Source organism: Poecilia reticulata, chromosome 10, assembly GCF_904066995.2.
Source record: "Poecilia reticulata chromosome 10, P_reticulata-male-v2, whole genome shotgun sequence".
NCBI lineage: Eukaryota > Metazoa > Chordata > Actinopteri > Cyprinodontiformes > Poeciliidae > Poecilia > Poecilia reticulata.
In genome coordinates, this window is record NC_088839.1 from 23,877,908 (window position 1) to 23,899,325 (window position 21,418).

At 39.2% G+C, this 21,418-nt stretch overlaps 1 protein-coding gene across 8 annotated transcripts in view; it reads left to right on the plus strand.

Annotated features, from left to right (window-relative positions):
* Positions 1-21,418, plus strand: part of diaph2 (diaphanous-related formin 2) — a 456,529-nt gene that overhangs the window by 351,225 nt on the left and 83,886 nt on the right. For all 8 annotated transcript variants that reach the window (XM_081611702.1, XM_081611700.1, XM_081611701.1 and 5 more), the window contains 2 exons: positions 9,986-10,151; positions 18,506-18,641. In XM_081611702.1, the coding sequence (XP_081467828.1) occupies positions 9,986-10,151; positions 18,506-18,641 (302 nt within the window). The remainder of the gene's footprint in view (positions 1-9,985; positions 10,152-18,505; positions 18,642-21,418) is intronic.

Below are 21,418 nucleotides of genomic sequence, written 5' to 3' on the forward strand. Positions count from 1 at the left end.
AATTTCTGCCTAAATCATTGTTACTCCAAGGCTGCAGAGTTTTCTATTGTAATGTCCACTATCGTTTCTGCCTTAAGGGACAATCTTCCTCGGTTTTTCAGTGCATCAAGCTCTGGCTCAAAGTGCAATACTTTGTAAAATATTGGATGCATTGTAGTGGTATTGAGTTCATACGCCGAGTTTTCCCACGGATTGAATTGTTGTGATTGTTCTGCTCCTGTGACATTATACCGACTACCAACAGCAGGTGAGAAAGGGGAAAATTTTCAGTTGTAGGAGAAAATGTCTTCCATTTCCTTGCCAGAAATTTAGCCTCAGGCTAGTTCTCTAATTTTCTGTGTAAATGTTGGTTTAGCACATATTAAATTGCAGGATGATTGCTTTGTTTTTTATGACTCTTGAATTAATTTAAAGCTGAAGTTATTTGTTTTCTTACAAAACAAGCTTAGAAACATTGACAGTATTGTTTACCATGATTCAGATCAATGAATTTATATTAATAATTTCCGTCACTTTAATCCATTATGTGTGGTCATTTCTCAGTATGTTCGCTTTCCTACGCTCACTTTTAACTTTCCTTCGCTAGAACACCGAAAACACCAGAAAAACACCAAAACAAGAGTTTGGTATCTATTTCAAGCTCCCTTGTGTTTATTTTCAGAAGACAAGTAATGAACTTCAGTAAAATGATGTGTTCCATCAGACATACAGTACTAAGTCTCTGTCATGACTCTGTACTCCATTCCTTCATCCTCTTCTCAGTCAACATGATGGCTTGTGTCCAGTCAGTGGGCAGTCTTGGTGTAATTTGGCCCAGAGGGGCTGCTGGCAGTAGGTGGGGGGATAAAGGGAGCAGGGATAGTGGGGTTTGGAGAAAAGCAGGCTTAGTGTGGGGCCTCGGATGGAGTGGCCAATGAGCACATAGGAAAAGCATTAAATAAACATTAATGGAACTAGGTTACAGGAGACTTATTAGCAAGGCTTTTTGGGCCCCCACTGTAGGGTTTTATGTCGCACTTTAATAACTCTCTCATGCACACAGGTAAACAAACCAGGTAATTTATTGCCATCCTCATAGGTGGCCAATGTGAACACAGTTTTTACTTTGCTGTGGTCCATAAATTGATTCTTCTCTGTGTTTTATCATGTGAATGAATAGCGCGTGGCTCCAAAAAGGAGACTACAAATCTGATTTGGATCCAGTTTTGATGTCAGTTTGTGATGTTAAAAATGAGTGTGCCTAATCGCAGCTTAGTAATTTCAACATACCCTTTTCTGGCATGTCAAAAAGATAAATAGTGACTGATTAAAATGCAGTAATGAGGACTCTGGGGGAGGACAAAAACCTAAATCTGGATTTTACAAGGACAGAAAGTAACTGCAGTAGAAAGAAAGGCAGAGCCGAGCCCTGAATCTGAAAAAAGATTTTATCATCTGACTATTTCTAATTCAGATTGCTGAACGCTCTTATTAATGCATTTCTTTGGAATTTAATCAGACAGATCAACATAAAGTAGAACATAAATGTGAAGTGAAATTTTTTTTCAAGGATTTTAAAATTTTTAAAATAATAATAAAAATAACTTTTCATAATTGTTTTTGTTTAATTTCTGAAGAGGATCTTATGACCCCAACCTTGTTGACTTATTGCAACAATTGGGGTCACATCCCTCTTTGAGAACTGCTGCCTTCCTTCAAACTATAATTCTTGCCACTTCTCTTTTGGCAATGGTTTTATTTTGTCACTCTTTGTAAAGATCAAATTTGTGGTTGGCAAAAACTATAACAAAGTCACTTGAGCTGTGGATCTCTGCAGCTCCTCCAGAGTCACCTCCTCTTTGACTTCTATAGGTAATTTGATTGAGCTAGATTTTAATTAGCAATCAGAGTAAAGAGGATTTGAATGCAAAATGCATGTCACACTTTATATCATTTTAATTTTTGAACCATCCATCATTTTCCGCTTCACAGCTAAGCGCTACTTTCCGTGTGTTACATACAATAGAAAATGTAAATGTTTTTAAAGCAAAGTCACAGCTTTAAATCTTCGTCAGTGTTTACTACGTGGAGCCCCTTCCGCCTCAGGGCTGTTGTCCTTATCTGCCTTGGTAGGGTTTAATGCAGGGCAAGCTGTCCTCCTGTGAGGACAGCCTGAAGAGAAGAGCGAAGACTGACAAACAGAGATGGGGGGGCAACCAAAGACTGCCTGATGCCTTACCTCGTGACCCGGCGTAGCCCACTCCAAGCCCAAATGGTGTGAATGCGAGACCTGGTTCAGACAGAATACTTGTGAAAGTCCACTCTGAGCAGGAAAGAGGGGATTTGTTGTCTGAGAGCGAGAATTGAATGGAGAGAATATCAAGTAAGGGGTGTAGAAATAGAATTATAATGAGTTTTTTTTTTCCTTTGACAGAGACAGGGTGTAAAAACAGGCAAGTAAAAGAAACAGAAATAAAACAAAAGATCCTATAGCGAAAATAAAGAAAAGTGTAATTGACAACCGGAGAGTTAAAGAATGGTAGCATGACAGTAAGACCGTACATTTTCAGTATATATATATATAAAAAATGTGTGTGAGTATGTTTGCCTTCTCATTCTGTTTTTGTATGCATGCTGGATGATGGCTCCAGCGTGCAGGTTGTGTTGCTGCAGGATAGTGTGCGTCAGGCTCCATCAATATGACATGTCTTTGATGTGGAAATATGAAGAGCAAAAGCCCAGCCAGCTTCAGTCCAGTCCCCAGCGGGACACATCTACTACACTGCATACGTGGACATTTCAGGGAGTGAGAAGGGAAGGGGAGTAAATCGGGGAAAATAATACATTCAGAGAGCAACAAGCCACGTCAGGCACCGCAAGTAATTAAGTAAAATTTAAGTTTGATAGCACCTTCCCTGAAAAAAAAACAAAAAAAAAACACACAATACAAGATTGCAATCATAAAATCCTGAAGCCTTGTATGTGGCAATGCTAAAGGCTATTGATCACAGGACCTTCGTGACGATGCAGAGCCCTGTGACTTAGAACCAGGATGTAGGTTTTATGTTCAAGGAGCACGGAAATGTGACTCAGATCATTTTTTTCTTCTTCTCCTTTTTTTTTTTTTTTTGCTGATGTGGATATCTGACTTTTTCATGACAGTCAGACTGACCCATTTCCAATATTTTCACCAAAAAATTTAAAAACAAAAAAATCTGATTTGTGCCACGATCACATGTGGTACTAAATCAGAAATGATTATGATAGTCTTGAATTGTTATTTCAATTCACAGATGGCTGCGTCTATTATTACTACCATAAACAGTGTGGGGTTGTACACCGTTCACAGAAACAACAGGGGCCCTTATGCAGAACCTTGAGGTTCACCGTAGTGGAGTGGAGTATTACTTGTAATTTGAAACAACTACAGAAAAGCGTCCGTTTGATCATTTGTAAGTTCTTGAAGTGATTTTTTTTTACATTTACTTTCCCCCTCCAGAACTAAAGGAGTGATAAACATATTGTAAACATGTAATGGAAACATTATAGTGGTGTGCATATTTTTCCCTTTGATTTCTTGACATGATTATGATGATCATTTTCTGCACCCCCTTTTTCATATGATTTTAAACAATTCTTATGTATTTTTTTCATTCTAACCTAATTTAGCAAAGTTTTTTAAAAAAGGCCGTATATTTCTATGATGTGCTAGCTGCGTTTTAGATTCTAAAAAGTTATTTTTCCACTTACCCATAAAAAAATCACAACTCCAGTACTGCAAAACTCAAGAGTCCTTTTGATGTTGAAAAGATATGTTACTTTGGCAAAGTTTTACTTTCACATCCATCCGCTGGGGCTCTCTAGAAAAGAAGAGGAGATTGAGGGAGGTGTACAAAGGAAGAGATAACAAAGGTCTGACAGGAGCAATGGGGGTAAATCGCGTCCAGGCAGACATGGATACAGAGAGACGGAAGAATAAGTCCATTCGCTGCCCAATGTTCTGACTGTCCCAGTGTGACCTTACAAAAAAAATGCAACAAATCTACACCTCTTCCTCCTCCTCCACATTCACAAAACTCCAAAAAACACTTCTGCAATTATGTGTTTTTGGATCAATGTAATATGTTTTGCTCATGACCTCATTGGTGAGTTTTTAGCTGGGGAAACAGAAAAATCCCAAATACAGCATTGATCATAAACTAGCAAAGCAGGACACGTTGGAAAGCTGCGTGGCCTCCACGCAATAATAGCAGACTGTTCAAAAAGAACAATGTCTTGATAACTGTTTGGCCCTGGTAATCGCAGGCCACATGCTGTCCCACCTGACCATGGATGTTGCCAAGGCGACTGTAAAAGAACACTAATTGCCTATAACTGCACCCAGACTCAGAAGCTGGGACCTTCGTAGGAGTAACACAAGCAAGCAGCGAAGTGTTGTCAAATGATGGCCTTTAATAATCGGTTGACAGCAACAGCATCAATTTAGAATGGATTGCAGTGGGAAACACATAAGAAAGACAAACACACTTAATTAGATGGATTTTGTATTATTAATTTTCATTGTTGCCAGTGATTCCTGAGAATAGGGACAAAATGTGTTTTAATTTTCCCATATTTTTTTTATTATTTCTCAATCTTATGTATGCAAATATGACAAATAATGTTTTGGAAATTTAAAGATGCTAAGGTGCAGGCTCCCAGTTGCAACATTTTTTTTAAAATTACATTTTTAATCGACCTGACCCAGAACTTTGTCATCAACATCTGACAAAAATAAATCTAAAATTATTTTTAAAATACCCTATTAGTGATGTTTTTACTCATTTTACAAGAAACAAAAATAAATATTATTTAAAACAAAAAACAACAAAAAGTCCATCTGACAGTTGACAGTGCATGACGGAGTTGACACAGAACTGAAGGTGATGACAAACTAGTGAGTAAAATGAAAAACTTGATACATGTGAAGTAATGCAATTTATGTAAAATACATTAACATTAATTAATTGCACATTTAAGTGAGATTTGACAACAATTTCACTGAAATAGTCACAAAAACTGATGGAGTTGACATCTGACGGAGTTGACGAAATGCCAAACTACCTCAATTTATAGGATGTTATTCTGAAGGAGGCCATATTGTAGCTCATCAGTTCCATGAAATATTTACAGTAAACTAAAATTAAGCTTTTATTTCACAAAATTAAATCAAAGTTTTGTCAGTTATGGTGTTGACACATCATGGTTGTGACAAGCAACTTAAAAATAAAAAGAAGGGAAAAAAACTAAAGAATAACATAAGCTAACCAGAGCTAACTAGTCCTCTTAGCAAAGGAAGAGGTGATGGGGTCCTCAGAAGTTCTGGTGCCCCCCAATAATGCCTGATTTTTTTTTACATTCTTTTCATTTATGACGATGTTGACAAAAACTAGGGACAAATTTCAATGGAGTTGGAAAATATATAAAAATGATTTTTTATTCAATTTATTGGTACTTTTATAATTATTTATATGACTACTTATACTTCATTGTCATAATATATAATTTTAGCATTTCTTTAATTGTTTTAAACTATTATAATGTATTGAGTTCTGCTCCAGCCACCTACTACAATGTTTAAAATAAAAAAATATTCAGCAAACACCTGGAAAATATACATTGTTATGCTCACATGACCCAGGTTAGTTTTGTCAGATATTTGAAAAAATTATATTTTATATATATTTTATTCACATTTTGTGCTTTATCCATAGGACCTGTTTTGTCCCTATTCTCAAGAATCAGTGTTTGCTCTTTATTTTGCAGTCTTTTATTTTGCATGTGCATCCAGCAATTCTTCTGGCATGAACACTAACACTCCAAATAGACAATTACAGAGACTGATTTTGTACTTCCTGTCATCAGGTGGCGCTGCAGGTATTGCACTTTACCTGCCCCAATTGAAACCTTGTTTTGCCTTATAGATATTTTCCATCTGTATTCCAATTTGTTGGACAATTTAAATGAATATAAATTAAACTCAGTAGTTACACACATAATAGATTGAAATTGTAAGCAGAATCAAAAGCTTCTTATAGCTTTGATATAAATTACATGTTTTTTTTTTCTGTTTTAAGGAAAAACGAGACAAGTGAGAGGAAAAATACTCCACCAGAAAGTAATACTAAAAATACACTTTAAAATCGTATGGATTACATCTCATTCATAAACTTCACTTTTCTCACATTCTCATCTGATATTGAACAGTTGGAGTAATTTTGGTTGATTGGTTAATCCTGTTGGTCCGCCACTCTAATATTGTCTTCTTATTCTGTGGATAACAACTTTCACAGCTAAATCGTTTCCCAGAAGCCTTAGAAATAGCCTGTAACTAGGGTTTCCACCCGACCCGTAAAATACGGAACCGTCCTGTAATTGGCTGTTAAATGTAGCGTCCCATATTGGGACGCGATTTGTTCAGTATTCTACAAATGTGTATATGTAATAATAAAGAAGTGGTCCCCGAGTACATATCATAGACATAATAAGAAGAGTAGACCCCGCACTGCCTGCTCCGGCGCAGGAAATACGGCGGCCATCTTGGAGCGGTCGTCCCTCCTACTTTGCTCAATCAAAACAGCAGAAGATGCCTCAGCACTGAGGGATATTGTTGTTCTGATCGATGGACTATTGATGTGAGGGCTCCACAAACAACATTTCATAAGTAAGATGGACATATTATTGTGTATATTGTGATTAGAATATTACTTTACTGTATTTATGTCCACCGGCGAGATAACAGCTAATATTAGCTATAGTGCTTAGTGTAATACGTGGTTCATCCCGCTATGAAGTTGTTCGAAAAAAAAAAAAAAAGAAGGCTATATATTATGTCTATGGCTGCCCCAGTCACACTTCCGGCCGGAACACTATTTGCGTTGCATGGAGCTCTGACTTCCGCCTATGAGTTGCTGATGAAAGCTAAGTGTTAGCGGCATAACGTCCAATTTTCCAGTTCGCCCGTGTGGATTTTATTGATTGATGATAATTCCCGGGTTTTCATCGTTTTGGGGGGACCAATAAGCTTCCTTAAAATGACTGGCGCGAAGCCTGGAGTATGGCTGCCTTTCACCTCCCAGAGCTGCTGGTTCAGAGCGAACGGCAGGTAGGTCGCTGCAGGAGTATTTATACAGGTGAGCAGATAGACTGAACATGGCGGGCGGCTGAGTAGTTGATGGTTACAGTATAAGTGTAGCTTTACAGATGAGGCGCACAATAAATTTAATATTATCCCGGTCTGAACAAACGGGAGACGGAGCGCATCGTTGCGATACATGGCTGGTAAATAAGTTTCTGAGTGACGAGAAGGTGTTGTAAATATCATAGACATAATAATAAGAGTAGACCCCGCACTGCCTGCTCCGGCGCAGGAAATACGGCGGCCATCTTGGAGCGGTATATCCTCCTACTTTGCTCAATCAAAACGGCAAAAGATGCCTCAGCACTGAGGGATATTGTTCTGATCGATGGACTATTGACGTGAGTTCTCCACAGACAACGTTTCACAAGTAAGATGGACATATTATTGTGTATAGTTTGTGATTAAAATAGTACTTTACTGTATTTATGTCCACCGGCGAGATACCAGCTAATATTAGCTAAAGTGCTTGGTGTAATATGGGGTTTAGCCCCGCTATGAAGGCTAACTGAGATTCCGTAAATCTAAAAAAAATTATTATTCTCTAACATTGACTTAGATTATCTGACACAAGAGCCTACATTAGAAATGAAACACTATAACACATATTATAAAACTTATATTGTGTTATAACATTCACCAGCAAAGTTTACACAGGTGGTAAAGATTATTATATGTAATTCTTTCACTAGTAAGATACATCCCAAATCTTCCGTTTTTGTTTTGAAAGTTTCCTATTGACAAGATGTGAGGAAGAAGAGGGAGATATCTAAAAAGAGAAACAGATTCACTGCAGCACTGATGAATCTCACATCGGATTTTGGACTCAATCTCAGCTGCTGAATCTCTGAAGCTAGAACTCGTCGGCAGAAAAACATATGAAAAACGTATGCATACATACATGCATATAAACATGTATCCAATATATATTATTCAGTATTAATCATTTATTTGTGCCATTATTAATCATTATTTGTGTTTATATAGTTATATAAATATGCATTTGTATTACTAAATAATGTATTAAATAAATTATGAACTGCTGTATGCTTTGTAATATGCTCATCATACACCAATATCAGAATATTCCATTCCTATTCTATTGTTATAGCCACTAAGCATATTTAAATATGCTGAACTATGTATTAAAAACATACTTAAAAAATACAATTGTTTATAAATGTAGCTTTGATAGATGTTTGAATATGGTTTCCAGTAACAAAAAAGCGTGTTATGATCGATTTAATGCGCTGATACGTCATTGTGCCTGCTAAACACATAACGCTGAGTGGAGTGGAGTACCGCTCCAAGATGGCCGCCCTAAATCTCGTCAGCGACAATAGGCGAGAGCGGTCCATGAGGCGTCCATCCTTATATTATGTCTATGGTAAATATCCCGTATTGCTCCCCCGTTCTTACTTTCGTCCCCTAATCTATTTCCTCCCCTCCACCCGCCATCTTACGTTGTTTCGCTCGTATTTGTGAGCCTACCTCTTTATTACAAAATTTAATATAATTTCAGATTTTTGTACAACTTTTCTTCAGTTTAACTTAGAAAGTGAGCCATTATTGTTACAGGTTAACTTTCTAAACTACAAAAAAGTAATTGTTAGGGATGCTCAAATATGAAAAATTGGACTGATGTTGTTATCTGATAGTAACACTGGTGTTATGCCAGGTTTACCAATATTTTATTTTATCTTTTTTTTTATACTATTACTCGATTAATCGTAAGAATAATCGATAGATTACTCGATCACTAAAATATTCGTTTACAGCAGCCCTACTTGTCACTTCTCTTACAGATTAGTTGTAGCTAACTAATTTTTATAAAACACCTGAATAGTGTATTGATCTATGAGTCAACAAAAAAAGAAATAAAAAACATTTCATCATCACACTTTGTTGCCTTTAGCATCGTGTGCCTGCAGACTGTCCACCAGCTGAGCTGCACTGTACCCACACATGAGCCGTGTGCTACTGTACGTGTGCACTCTATGGTTATAAGTGCTCTTAGCTGTTCACCTCACTTAGGTTTGATGATTGTGGAGGCAGGATGAGTTTTGCTCTTGATGCAAGTGGTTGTTTATGAAGTTATGCTGTCTTTTTTTCACGTCCTTGCGTGTGCGTGAGTTTCATATTCATCCTTCACGACAAGTATAGGCAGCACCAATAACAACTATCGGGATAAAATGCGTAAAAAGCTGTAATTTCAAGATGACCACGGTGTGTTAATGAAATTCCTGCTCAAGGTCTCCTTTTTTCCACCTTTGTTGTCCTCTACGTGTGTGTTCACGTAAATCTGCGCCGCATCGCTCTCATCCCGCTCAGGGTGGGAGTCTTGTAGTGCCCCAGTGCAGTCTCCATGAGGTCAATGGCTGCTGTGATAATGCTTAACTGATGCCGGCTGTCAATACTCATTCACCGGGAGAAAAGTCCTCCGCCTGTTCAGTAAATTACACAGTGCGACGTGAGCTGTGAGGTTCAAAACAACCTGACCCCACTGTTGTTGTGCGAAACAATAGAACAATGACTGCAATCAGCTTTTCCGGCAACCATCTGTGTCATGCTGCTGCCTACAAAACACCTTTCCATTACTTCAGGGCTGCCGCTATTAGCTCTCCTTGTCATTGACTCCAAAGTGAGATGAAGACCCTCCTTTATCCATTTTTTTTTCTTTCTCCTGCTGACCTTGACATAGGTGTGTCTTAAAAATACTGTACGGCAACATATGTGTGACATTTCCCTGCTATTGCTGGTTACTGTAGCGTTTTAATGTCTGTGTCTGAGACGTCGCATTTTCCGTTTTCCTTGACTCCCTTTTTTTCACGGCTTCTCCAAACATTCTCGGGAGCAGTACGAGAAGCTGTCCACCATGCACAAGAACATGCAGAAGCTGTACGAGAGCATCGGCAGCTACTTCGCATTCGACCCCCACTCGGTCAGCGTGGAGGATTTCTTCGGAGAGCTGGCCAACTTCCGCTTCCTCTTCATGGTGAGTTTAAAACGAAGGCACATGTACTCCGTTCCTATAAAGCAGACACACGGCGCCTAACAGCGGCCACCACCCACACATGCCCATGCCTTTGCACTCGCTTGCTTGCACACATTGGGTGTTAGTGAAATGAGAGCCGGTTGCACATGCTCACATTTTCATCAAACTTTGCAGCAGGACCCCACAGATGGTGAAGAATTACAATGTTCTCATTGAAACTGAATGTTAAATTGGGATTACAATTAGAGGAGCATCCCAGTAAATTAGAATAGGATGGAGAACTTAATTTTTTTCTCATTCATTTCAGGATGTGACTCTCATAAACACACTCTGATATATAAATCCCAGACTGAAGGGTGTGAACTGCAGAAATAAAAACTTGAAGTGTCACTGCATGTGTAGAGAATCTTCTTCTGAACTAAACTACTGAAACAAATTAGCATTCATTCTAATGTTAAGGCCTCTTTTTATGGTTTTTATAAAGGAAATGCTGAAAACAAATGACATAGCTAAGACAGATTGAAGATTTCTATTTTTTTTATCAGTAGTGTTCACCTCTCATGTGTAGTAAAGCCTCCCATCTCAAAATCTTCTGACCTGGTGTAATAACAAAGACATTTTCTTACAAATTAAGATCACTTTAAGGCATCGACATTTCATCTTCTTTGTTATTTTTGTCATACTTGACAGACCATAACTTAAGTCTGAAATAGAGCATTGAAGATGATTTTGTTCCACTGCAATTCCAGAAGTCATCAATATTTTTTTTCTTTCACTTGAGAAACAATCATTTCAGCTTGCCAACTTCAAAATACAAGAAGGTTTTCAGTCCAAAACCGTGCCACACTTTGTATTCAGTCTTTATATTTCTAATATGGTTCTTGTAAGTTCTCTGAATGTACTCAGGAAGAATGTAACAAGGCCCACCTGCTGTCATTTCCTTCCATATGCCAGTTTTCCTGTATCAAATACCTTTTTGTTTGCAGATAGTTTTCCAGTGCTATAACAGACTGTGAGGTTTTGAATAGTGTCGCTTTTCTGTTTCTTGTAAAAGCCGACTAACGTTCAGGTGCCGGTGGAAACAAAAGCAACTTCAGTCTTTTGTGTTTTTTTTTTTCTTTTGCATTTTATATACTTTTGAGTCAGTCAAATTGGGTCATTTTTCATTCATCTATTCTTCTGTCTTCTTTCACAGAAGTATTGTAATGTCCCCAACATTTAAAAGATTATTTTATGTGCTGATCTTTTATGTGCTGATCTTTTAAATAGCAAAAAAGTCTTGGACAAATAGCAAGACTTTGAATTTGTTTAAGATTTTATTAATGTTCACAATGGATTCAGAGATGTACCAAAGCTAACCCATTTGATAAGTGTTTGCTGTTGTTGACTCTAGCACTGATTTGTTATATTAAAACCTTTAAGCTAAGGTTAAGTTTAATGATTTTCCTGATATCGGGGGGAAAAAAACCTGCTTTTATGGCTGGGAAAAAGCTTTGTAATTGTTTCAAATTCGCTTAAAATTTGAATAAAAAACACATTTACTCTAGAAGTGAAGCATTCCAGACAGACTCTGATGCTGACCAGAGTGGGATCTCGGGGCCACTTGCGGCCCTATGACTGATTTTCTGCTGCCCTCGACAGTTCTGCAATAAAACAAATCTGGCCTTTCTCTAGCTGATGCAGGTAGATACTTTTTAAAAAATCTTTTACGGCAAGATTTTCGACAGAGTTAAAATAACAAAACGTTAGGTGCACCAGAAAATATTCCTCATTTATTAAACTGCTTTCTGTGTTAATCTCAATTTAAATTGAACCACAAACATCAAACAACTCTGCTGCCCCCATTGAGTCATCCAGCAAGTACTTCAGAAGACAGAATGACCCACATCCCATTGTTGCTCCTGAACTTAGACTAAAAACGATTAAAAACTATCCCACAATAACCCCCCCAAAAATAGAAAATGCTTTGCCTGTTTTAATAACACACTCATAAAAGACCCTTTACATGCTTTTGATCTACAATCTCCTTCTAAAAACATCTGTTTCATTCATCTGAATAAAATCTTACACATTTAGTTTATTTTTGAGCTGATAATAAATAAAAAAACAGACACACGAATATTTATTTAACTCCTTTCAGCACTTTCTCAGTTCAAGTTGATGTTGAAGTTTCTTCGCTGTGGACCGTGATATTTGTGTTCAATCAGCTATGGTGATTCTTGGGTTGTTCCTGAAATGAAACTTGGACAAAACCAGCCGTTTAAACTGGATAATTATCCCAAAGTCGCATGAAAGTTAAGTGTTTATTTGTTCATTTGCTTAAAAGTTAAAACTGGAGGTGTTTTCAGTCAGAATGCAGTCAGTGGTGCATTATTACATTTTATATGTTCCTTTGCTCAAAATTAGACATTTTGTCAAAATTGGCTTTAAACAAGTTCATTCAGATGAATTCATTTGAACATGGAGAAAAATTAATAGTTCGTTGACGTATCAACCAGGTGCAAATTGAATTGGTAATGATAGAAGCCATGTGAAAAGTAAAGTAAAAATCCCCTGTTTTTCTCAGCAGTCTTCTAAACATGTATTTACCTGTCTTCGCCTCTCTGCCATCTCTCTTTCCCACCTGGCACCTCCCCTAAAGCTCCAGGTGACAGGATGATGACATCCTGTCCAGACGGCGTTCTCTTTTTCTCTTCGCAGCCCGTTAATGTAAATGGAAAGGTCCCCTTGTCTGAATCCCTCTCGTTTTCTGACTCTGATCCTCGTGTGAAACCCGCTTCCCATTCTCTCTGATCAAAGTGCACGAGCGCGCAGCACAGCGCAGCGCAGCACAGCACAGCACAGCACAGCACAGCACAGCTCTCCCTGAAGGATTCCAGAGTTGCATATCTGTAAAAGAGGCATCCACCCAAGAAAATAAATTATTCTCTCAAGCAAATAGCTGGATATGAATATTTTATTACCGATTTCCTGCTATGGTTAAGGGGATAGAAGTAAGTGGGATATAGTGTAGTTAATATATTCATACAAAAACAATCCTTTAATCACCACATTCCTCAGATATTATTTATAGTTTTTGGCGCTTCAGCTTTACTGACAGAAAGGCTAATCCCATCTGCTTCCAGAGCACAAGGAATCAATGGTTGTTCCTATTTGAATGTTGTTTTTATTTTTCTTACCCCGTGAAACAACTAGGCTAACTCATTTCTTCCTCCAAAAAAAAGGTCTTATGCTTTATTCATCTTTGACTTGCATCGACTCCTTCTTGATTGTGACAAATGGCAAATCAAATAAACGTGATGACTTGTTGTCAGTGAACATGCTAGCTGGATTTAGCCTCTTGGAACGCCTGGTGCGCCGCTGACATTTGTTTATTATTCTTTTAAAATACGGAGATATGAAGTTGTTTGACTCGGACAAAACATCCTCGCTAAGTTCCTTCTCCGTCGCGCCGCCCTTTGTAACGCATTCACAGCACAAAGCATCTGCTGTATTAAAGAATTCCCTTGCAGTACAGTCACCCTAAATTGCTTTTACTAAAAAGCGGAAGCTTAATGCACCCGACCGACATAAGGCATTTGAGCAAACGCATTGACAGACAGTTCTCACAGAACTGAATGTAACTGATAAGAGAATCCATTAACTCTATTTTCCTTCTGTTTCATTCTCCGTCTCTCCCTTACCCCCACCTCGTTTTTTCTTTTTTCTTTTTTTTTTTTTTTGAGCCCAATAAAATATCATTTGAGCCAGTATTTGAGGAGTTCAACAATTTGTTAATTTAATGCTACTGCCATACTTTGAAATAGAGTATGGGTGAAATGCAATAGCAGGGAGTGTTATATGTAATCCTGACCAGGAGCATGAGGATGGGGAGTTTTTCTTTTTCATTAATGAGTTATCAAAGCACAGCAGATGGGCTGGGATGAGCCAACAGTTTTCCTTGTTAATGGAGTGACTTTCTAATATGACCAAATCACTCAGAGTGGGTCCATAGAGTAACAGGATAGGACGTTTCTGAGAAGGTTTTTAATATTTGTAGGTGCCATTTTTCACCTTATTTGATATAATCCTCATTTATTCCTTCAAAATATAAAAAGTGATCGCCGCTTTTAGACTCGGCTGAGTCATCATCATGTTTATGCGATATATTTACTCACTGTACAGCGACTTTGAAGGTCACCCATCAATATGTGAGTACATGTATACAGCAGCAGAAGCCTCCCAGTCTGTAACCTATAACTTCTTGAAGCCATTTCACCCCACATCCTGGCACACGGTGCAGCAGATGGCTAATAAACACATTTGCTACTTAAAGCCCAGGCGTTGTAGTGTTTGTAAAATTCAAATGAGATATAGCGATGGCACCCTCTCTGTGTGAGATCATTGGTGCAACCGAGCAGTTGGAAATACTTATTACGCCCTCACTGGACCGGCAAACTCATTTGCATGGGAAGGGAACCATGCTGCGGGAGATGTGTTGTGTTGCACAGGTCAAGGAGGAACAATACACACATTTTAGAAATTATAAAGACAACAGAGCCAGACTGGGTATCATGGCCTTAAAAAAGAACTGCCATGTTAGTACTTGGACAGCATTACCGACAGCTGAATGCCAAATGGGACACATTTTGTTTTTACAAAATTTTAAATTTCTTATTTTTAAAAAATTTGCATAGCCAATATTTGATAGTGATGCATGCATGAACAAATTTTTCTAAAAACCAGAAGGACTTGGAGATTTTTTGTAGCGTTCACTCATTCAAATCCAGGTTTCCAGGTCACAAGGTGTGTATAGTAAGTTCTGCATGTGAACTGTGAATGAACTGCGGCTGGAAAAAAGGGAGGCAACAAAGAGACATCCAGACCCAAAGCCCAAACTCTAAATGGACTTCCTGAACTTCCTGACTGCCTGAAAATATCTGTTTCTATGTACTCCAAAAAGATACATCTATAGAAAGATATTTGCCTAATTTTCTTTGCAAAATAGTTGAAAAATGATTGGATGGAAAGAGTTTGGGAACATAAGTTGTCAAGTACTACCACAGATTCTCAATTGAATTTCAATGTGGACTTTGACTGAGCCATTCTAACATGCTTATATTCCATTGTAGCTCTTGATTCTAACTTTTTTATGTACGCTATTATAAGTTTTCCCCAGGATTTAGCTCTATCCATGTCTCACCTATGCTGCACCTTCGAAGGAAAATAATGCCAGGAGTATCAAACTCCATTCCTCAAGCTCAGAAGTCCCACAACTTTTAGATGAGGCTTTGCTTCAACACATCTAAGTCAAATGATTAGGTCAATAAATGGTAATGACAAATGGACAAGTGCTTTTCAAGTCATTTACATTGGAGCCACATTCACCTATTCACACTCACTAACATGCACACATTTATACACCAAGTAGTCAACTTGGGGTCAAGTGCCTTGCCCTGGGACACACCAACATGTGACAGCTGAAGTCAAACCTAAAACCTTACAATTGTAAGACGACTACTCTATCCACACAGCCACAGTTGCCCCTATATTAAAATCAAGAGCACAATTTAGTCACACTTGACTGTTGATATATTTTTCTCCATTTGAATCAAGTTTGTTGAACTAAGGACACAACTATGAGTTTGTGGACTGGAGTTTGACGCCCTCGATGTCATACTGTTAGTTTCATTTGCATCTCAACCAGAGTTCAATATTTTTTCTCATCTCACCAGAGGAACCATTTTCTGCATGCATGCTGTGTTTTCTTTGGCACAACAGATTCTCAGAGGGACAAACAACAAAATACAAATACCAAAGAGAAAAATCTTTCACGTTTTCTCTTAAAATCGCATCATATGGTTTGGTTTAGTCCAGAATGCATTAGAGAACTAACTGGACATCAATATCTGAGCAAGATGTCAAATCAACCAGTTTATTTATCAAGTCACATTTCATTAGAATATTTTAATCTTGGACGTCCTCCCACAATAAACGGAGCTGTCAGGAAAATTGAGCGTGATACAATCGATGTTCGCCCGAAGGAAATTTCAGCCTGTCGCAGAGAACTGGAAAAGGGACACAAAATAAACCACAGATGCAGGGCTTTGATAATTAGAGGTGTTGTTTGATTAGAGACGCTAAATTATGTATCGTAATCATGTTTACAGTCAGAATTAATTGTTTGTTTAGAGTAAGTTTCGCCGACAGGACTTATGTACGTAATCTACATAATTTCTACTCCGATTTTATCCTGAAGCACTTCAGCAACGTTCATTTGGAAATGAGCTGAACCCTGCTGGCGGTTGGCTGTCAGAGCTGCTCATCATTTGGAGAAAATATGGGAGCTAAACGTTTTGTTGCTAATACAAGGCACAGCTCTCATCCTGTTGAAAGCAGTGGTAGAGTGGATGCAATCAATATCCTGTGCAGGGGGCAGTGGTCTAATTTACACAGCCTTGATGTGGTGATTAAATACAGGTTGGTATGAGAGACGTCGCTGACTTGCAGTGGTTTGAGACAAGTAATCACAGTTTCACAACACACACAATATTAGTACCATACTTGCCCTTTCTTCACTATCATTTTGTTTATTTCCAGGATTTAAACTTGATATTTTTTTTATCACAATTACTCCACCTCGCTCTTCTCTCTCTGTCTCTGCTGCCATCGCTGCCCTTGTCATCCATCAAGGAGGCGGTGACAACGAGGGCCCGTGTCCTTGGACATGTAGAAAAGCCCTGCTATTGACTGGCATGATGAGCTGCTCTTTCCTTGTTCCTTTCCCGCAATCCCCATAATCCCTCTGTCTTAGCTGCCAACACGGCGCACTCATCAGGACCACAGGGGCAGTGGATGGGGGGCCTGCTGTCGCCACATATTATATCACCGCTCAGAGAGGGTTATGCCTTCGCTTAAAGCTGCCCACATGGATGCATACGGGAGAAGGAACACCACAGATGAGCTGAAGCATAAAGATGTAAATGGACTCCAACCTTAGCGCACATAATCGTATGGATTTACTAACATGAAGTATGACCTCCCACACGTGGAACCTCTGCTGCGCCACAGGCGTAGCATGCAACAGCATTTTGTTGTCTCCAAAGGTCACACAGTTGCATCTTATTCTCTCCTTGCAGCAGAACAAACTGACAGATTTGTACAGTGCTGAAGACATACGGTTTATTATCTCTCCATCCCGGATTCCTTTCTGGCATTTCAGCTGGTGACCGCGGAGGAGACGGATGCTTTCTGAATGCTGGGCTCGCTACACGGCTGCCACATGTTGCTTTCTCAATTAAATGTCTTTCCAGTGTTGTCTGAAGAATTATGCCTGCGTTATGTCGTGCAGACATTTGCAAAAGCGTTCAGTTTGAACCTTTTCACGTTTTGTCTCATTAGAGCCACAAAATTCAATGCATTTTAATTGGGTTTTATGTTATTGACCAACTGAATGAGCATAATTATCAAGTTGATACCTGATTTTTGTTTTTATCTCTGGTCTTGGAGTGCAGCCTATTGGCGTCGAGAAAAATGAGAATGTTGCCCTTGGACATGCCAATAGCATGTCGAGTAGCATGGCGCCTGGTGTTTTAGCTTCCAAAACTGCATTTTCTTTAAAACATGTTAGATATTCTTTACAAAAAAATCCATGAATAGGTGAATTTTCCACATTCAGCAGAATAATCTACTGTGAACAGGCGGGGCTCTTCTGGGCCACTTCATGCACTATGCCTAAATGTTAGCTAATTGAGAGTGCCCCGGTTTTTGATGCCCTGTGTCTGTATAGTGACACTTTTTACAATTCTTACAAGAAAAGCTGTAGAACTTTTGCTGGTAAATTTATTAGATAACCAAGCAATTCTGCTAAAATAGCAGACAAGACGAGCAACATTCTTTCATGAAAATTTGACATGAAAATATTGATTTTTTTTTTTTTGTATTATTATTTTTTCTGTAAAATACTTTGAAGTTTGTGTTATGTGATAAAATGTGTAAAAGCCAAAGGCTATGAATACTTTTTGAAAGCACTGGTTATGTGTGAATGTCCTCATTCATGTAGGTTTGGCATTAAATCAGCTGTGGGACTGAAATCATGTACAGAAACCTCACTGATAGATAGGCTTATAATAAAAAAAGGCCTATACACGGCAACAGATACATTGTTTATTCCAGACGCTTATCTCTATCAAGCCAGTTGCTGAATAAGAATTTGCTGATGGTATTCTGCTGCTCCTGTACACTATACAGTGTAGAAGATGATAAAAGAGTGAAGGTGGCAGAGCAACATTCTGATTTTATCTGTTTGTGTGTGTCTGCGTGCGTGTGTGTGCGTGTGTGTGTGTGTGTGTGTGTGTGTGCGCGCGCCTCATCAGGAAGCCGTGAAGGAGAACCACAAGAAGAGGGAGATGGAGGAGAAGATCAAGAGAGCCAAGCTGGCGAAGGAGAAAGCTGAGCGAGAGAAGCAGGAGCGTCAGCAGAAGAAGAAGCAGCTGATTGACATGAACAAAGGTACGCTGCTTCTCCCCATGCTGCTGCCGAGACGGAGACGGGGAGTTCAGGGGACAAGAAGCACAAGGGTGGAGAGAGGGTTTCATGGAAATTTGCTGCACACGGATTTGAACTCAGCTGCTGATACTAATGTAGAGAAGCAGGGGGAGGGAGTCCTTTATTTTAGTTTATTTTCAACTCTCATGTTTACAGTGCTTCCATAGCTCAGTCAGTGCTTCCAGACAAAAGAGAGGTTATGCTAGAGTTGGTATTTTCTACTTATCCACATTCTGTAGACAAAAAACATTCTCCCCCTGCTGCATCTAAAAATTGAACACATTTTATTCAGTCATGCTTCCAGTTATTGGAAAGTAGTCACAAATAAACTCAAATATTTTGTTTGCTTACAGAGACGCATACTGGAAAATGCGGGCTGCATGTAAAGATAGGAAATTAAGGCCCGCTTTATCGACTAAACCGGAGATTGCTGTGTGGATGGCAATCTCAACATGATCATTATGGCTCTGGTAGTTTACCATTCATTACATGGAAGCAATGTAAGGAAAAATAATAGTATAACAGTTTCCAGAAACGCTGTAATGACTCCTCTGTCCTGCAGCAACGGCAGCCAGTCGTGTATTGATCAGTGTGAGCTGCCATTGTTTCGCACGTGGAGGAAAAAACACAGTGACAGAGGCTGATGCGTGTGTCTAGTTACGACAATGACACTGAAGGAATTTCAAGCCTGGGAGGCCTTACAGGCAGTCAGTGCACTCTTTTGTCCATTATTTATTCATATTTTTTGACTAACAGACTGGGATTTCCACACCACTTTCTAAATGTCAGTGCTAGCCAAGGACCTCTCCATCGCCCAGCCTCATTGGGAAATATGACAAGACAGTCTCCAGCACGCCACAGACTCTCCAAGATAATTGATGCATGCTACAGTTCTTCTCTCGCTCTTTTTCTTTTTTTTTTTTTGTTCCTTGAGCAGAGACCTCTCTGAAAGCTCTACTTTCAATAATCCAACATGGCTGAGCTGAAGGAGGCTGTCTACCCCCTCTCCCTCTGTGTCTGGCAAACCAGATGGAGAAGGATGGAGAAGTGGTGTGATATTAAATATTTCTGCCAGAGCAGATTTTGATCTTGGTTTCTGAATGCCATAATATGACATTCAGAATGAATAAAACATGAGGATGACATGGGCAGCGTTGCCTGCAGCCTCCGAGATAGTGGGGGATTGTGCTGCGCACCGACACCTAGATTACTGGACTGTCTCGATGACGGTGACCTTGGAAAATTATGGAAAACTCGCTTTCTTAATCCAAGATGCACTTGGCATGACCAGCTTGTCTGCTGTCAAGGTTCTTACCTGCATGTTTTTTTCATTAAACCTAGAATCATTTCATGTATTTTTACTTGTTTCTATGCGGAAAGCAACCTAACAAAAGCCGCGCTCTGTTAATGTGTCTGAGGACTAGGAATTTAAGCTCCAACCAGAAACAGGTGGAAGTGTGTTCAACTTATGTGTTTGTCCTCCCGCCCTCGGTTTCCTTTTTGTTTGGAAGATGTAAACAGTTTCTCTCCTAGGTGTACACACCCCTGTTGAAAGACCAGATTTATGAGCCCAGGTTTATGAGATGCAATAACAACGCAACATGGAGGAAAAATGAGCTTTTTCCAGTGTTAATTTATCACATATCCTTTGCCTTGAAACTGAAATACCAAAATATCTGTGAGGGGGGGAAGATATAAAAAAATTAAATGAGGTGTAGCGACCTGGTTGTGAAGGGAGTGTATCTTTGGACTAATTCTGGGTTGAGGTACACGATGAATTATTATCAGCATAAGTTTTTGGATGCATTCACCCTGCGTCTTGTTGTTACCACAGGCTGAGTAAAGTGCAAATCATCTGGGACGTGTGATTGATAGGAGTGCATCAGGCCGGGGCCGTGTACACATTTAGTTGTGCGTTGCGCTTGTGGCAGTTTAATTAACTTTTTCTATTTTACTAAACAAGCTAAGCTATTTATGACTTGATGTAGATATATCTTTATATTGTGGAGTCTTGTTTGGCCTTTTCTACGCTTAGTGTATTGTAGGCTCACTAAATGAGCCACAGAAGTCCAAACAGACCCCATCATCAAGCAAATAATTTCAGCCCGACACTGCATGGGCCAAAAATCTAAACTCTGCCTTGCCTGCAGCCTCAGACATTTCAGGGATTGCGTTGTGCACCGACACAGAGTACTGGCCAATCTTAATAATGGCGAACTTGAAAATATGGAATATCCACTTTCCTAATGCAGGAGGTGCTCAGCGCTGCCAGCTTTTCCTCTGTCAAGGTCGTTACCGGCATTATTATTATTTTTTTTAACCTTGACATTTTTTTTCCTGTTCCTTCAGTTGTTTTTCTTTGTGGAAAGCAATCTAAGGAAGGACAAACGCATGCAGGGCTCCGTTAATGCGTCTGATGAATGGGAATGTAAGCTCCAGCCAGAAGAAGGGTTGAGGTTAAAGCAGCTCGGTGGTTTGCGCTCGCGCCCCACGTCTCGGTTTCCTTTTAAGCTGTTTGGTTGGAAAATATATAGCAGGAAATTCAATGTTTTCTTGTTGCGCATCTTTCTTCTCTGCGCCTCCTCTCCTCCCTGTTTGACAGCCTTGGCTTGAGACTCTCGGCTCTTGTCTCCCTGCCTGCTCTAAAATTCTACATGTGCTTCACATATTCGAAGAGTTGGTTATTTGAGGTGATTTTCCTATCAATATTTCATGCGGAGCCTCACTCTTGTTTTCCGCGA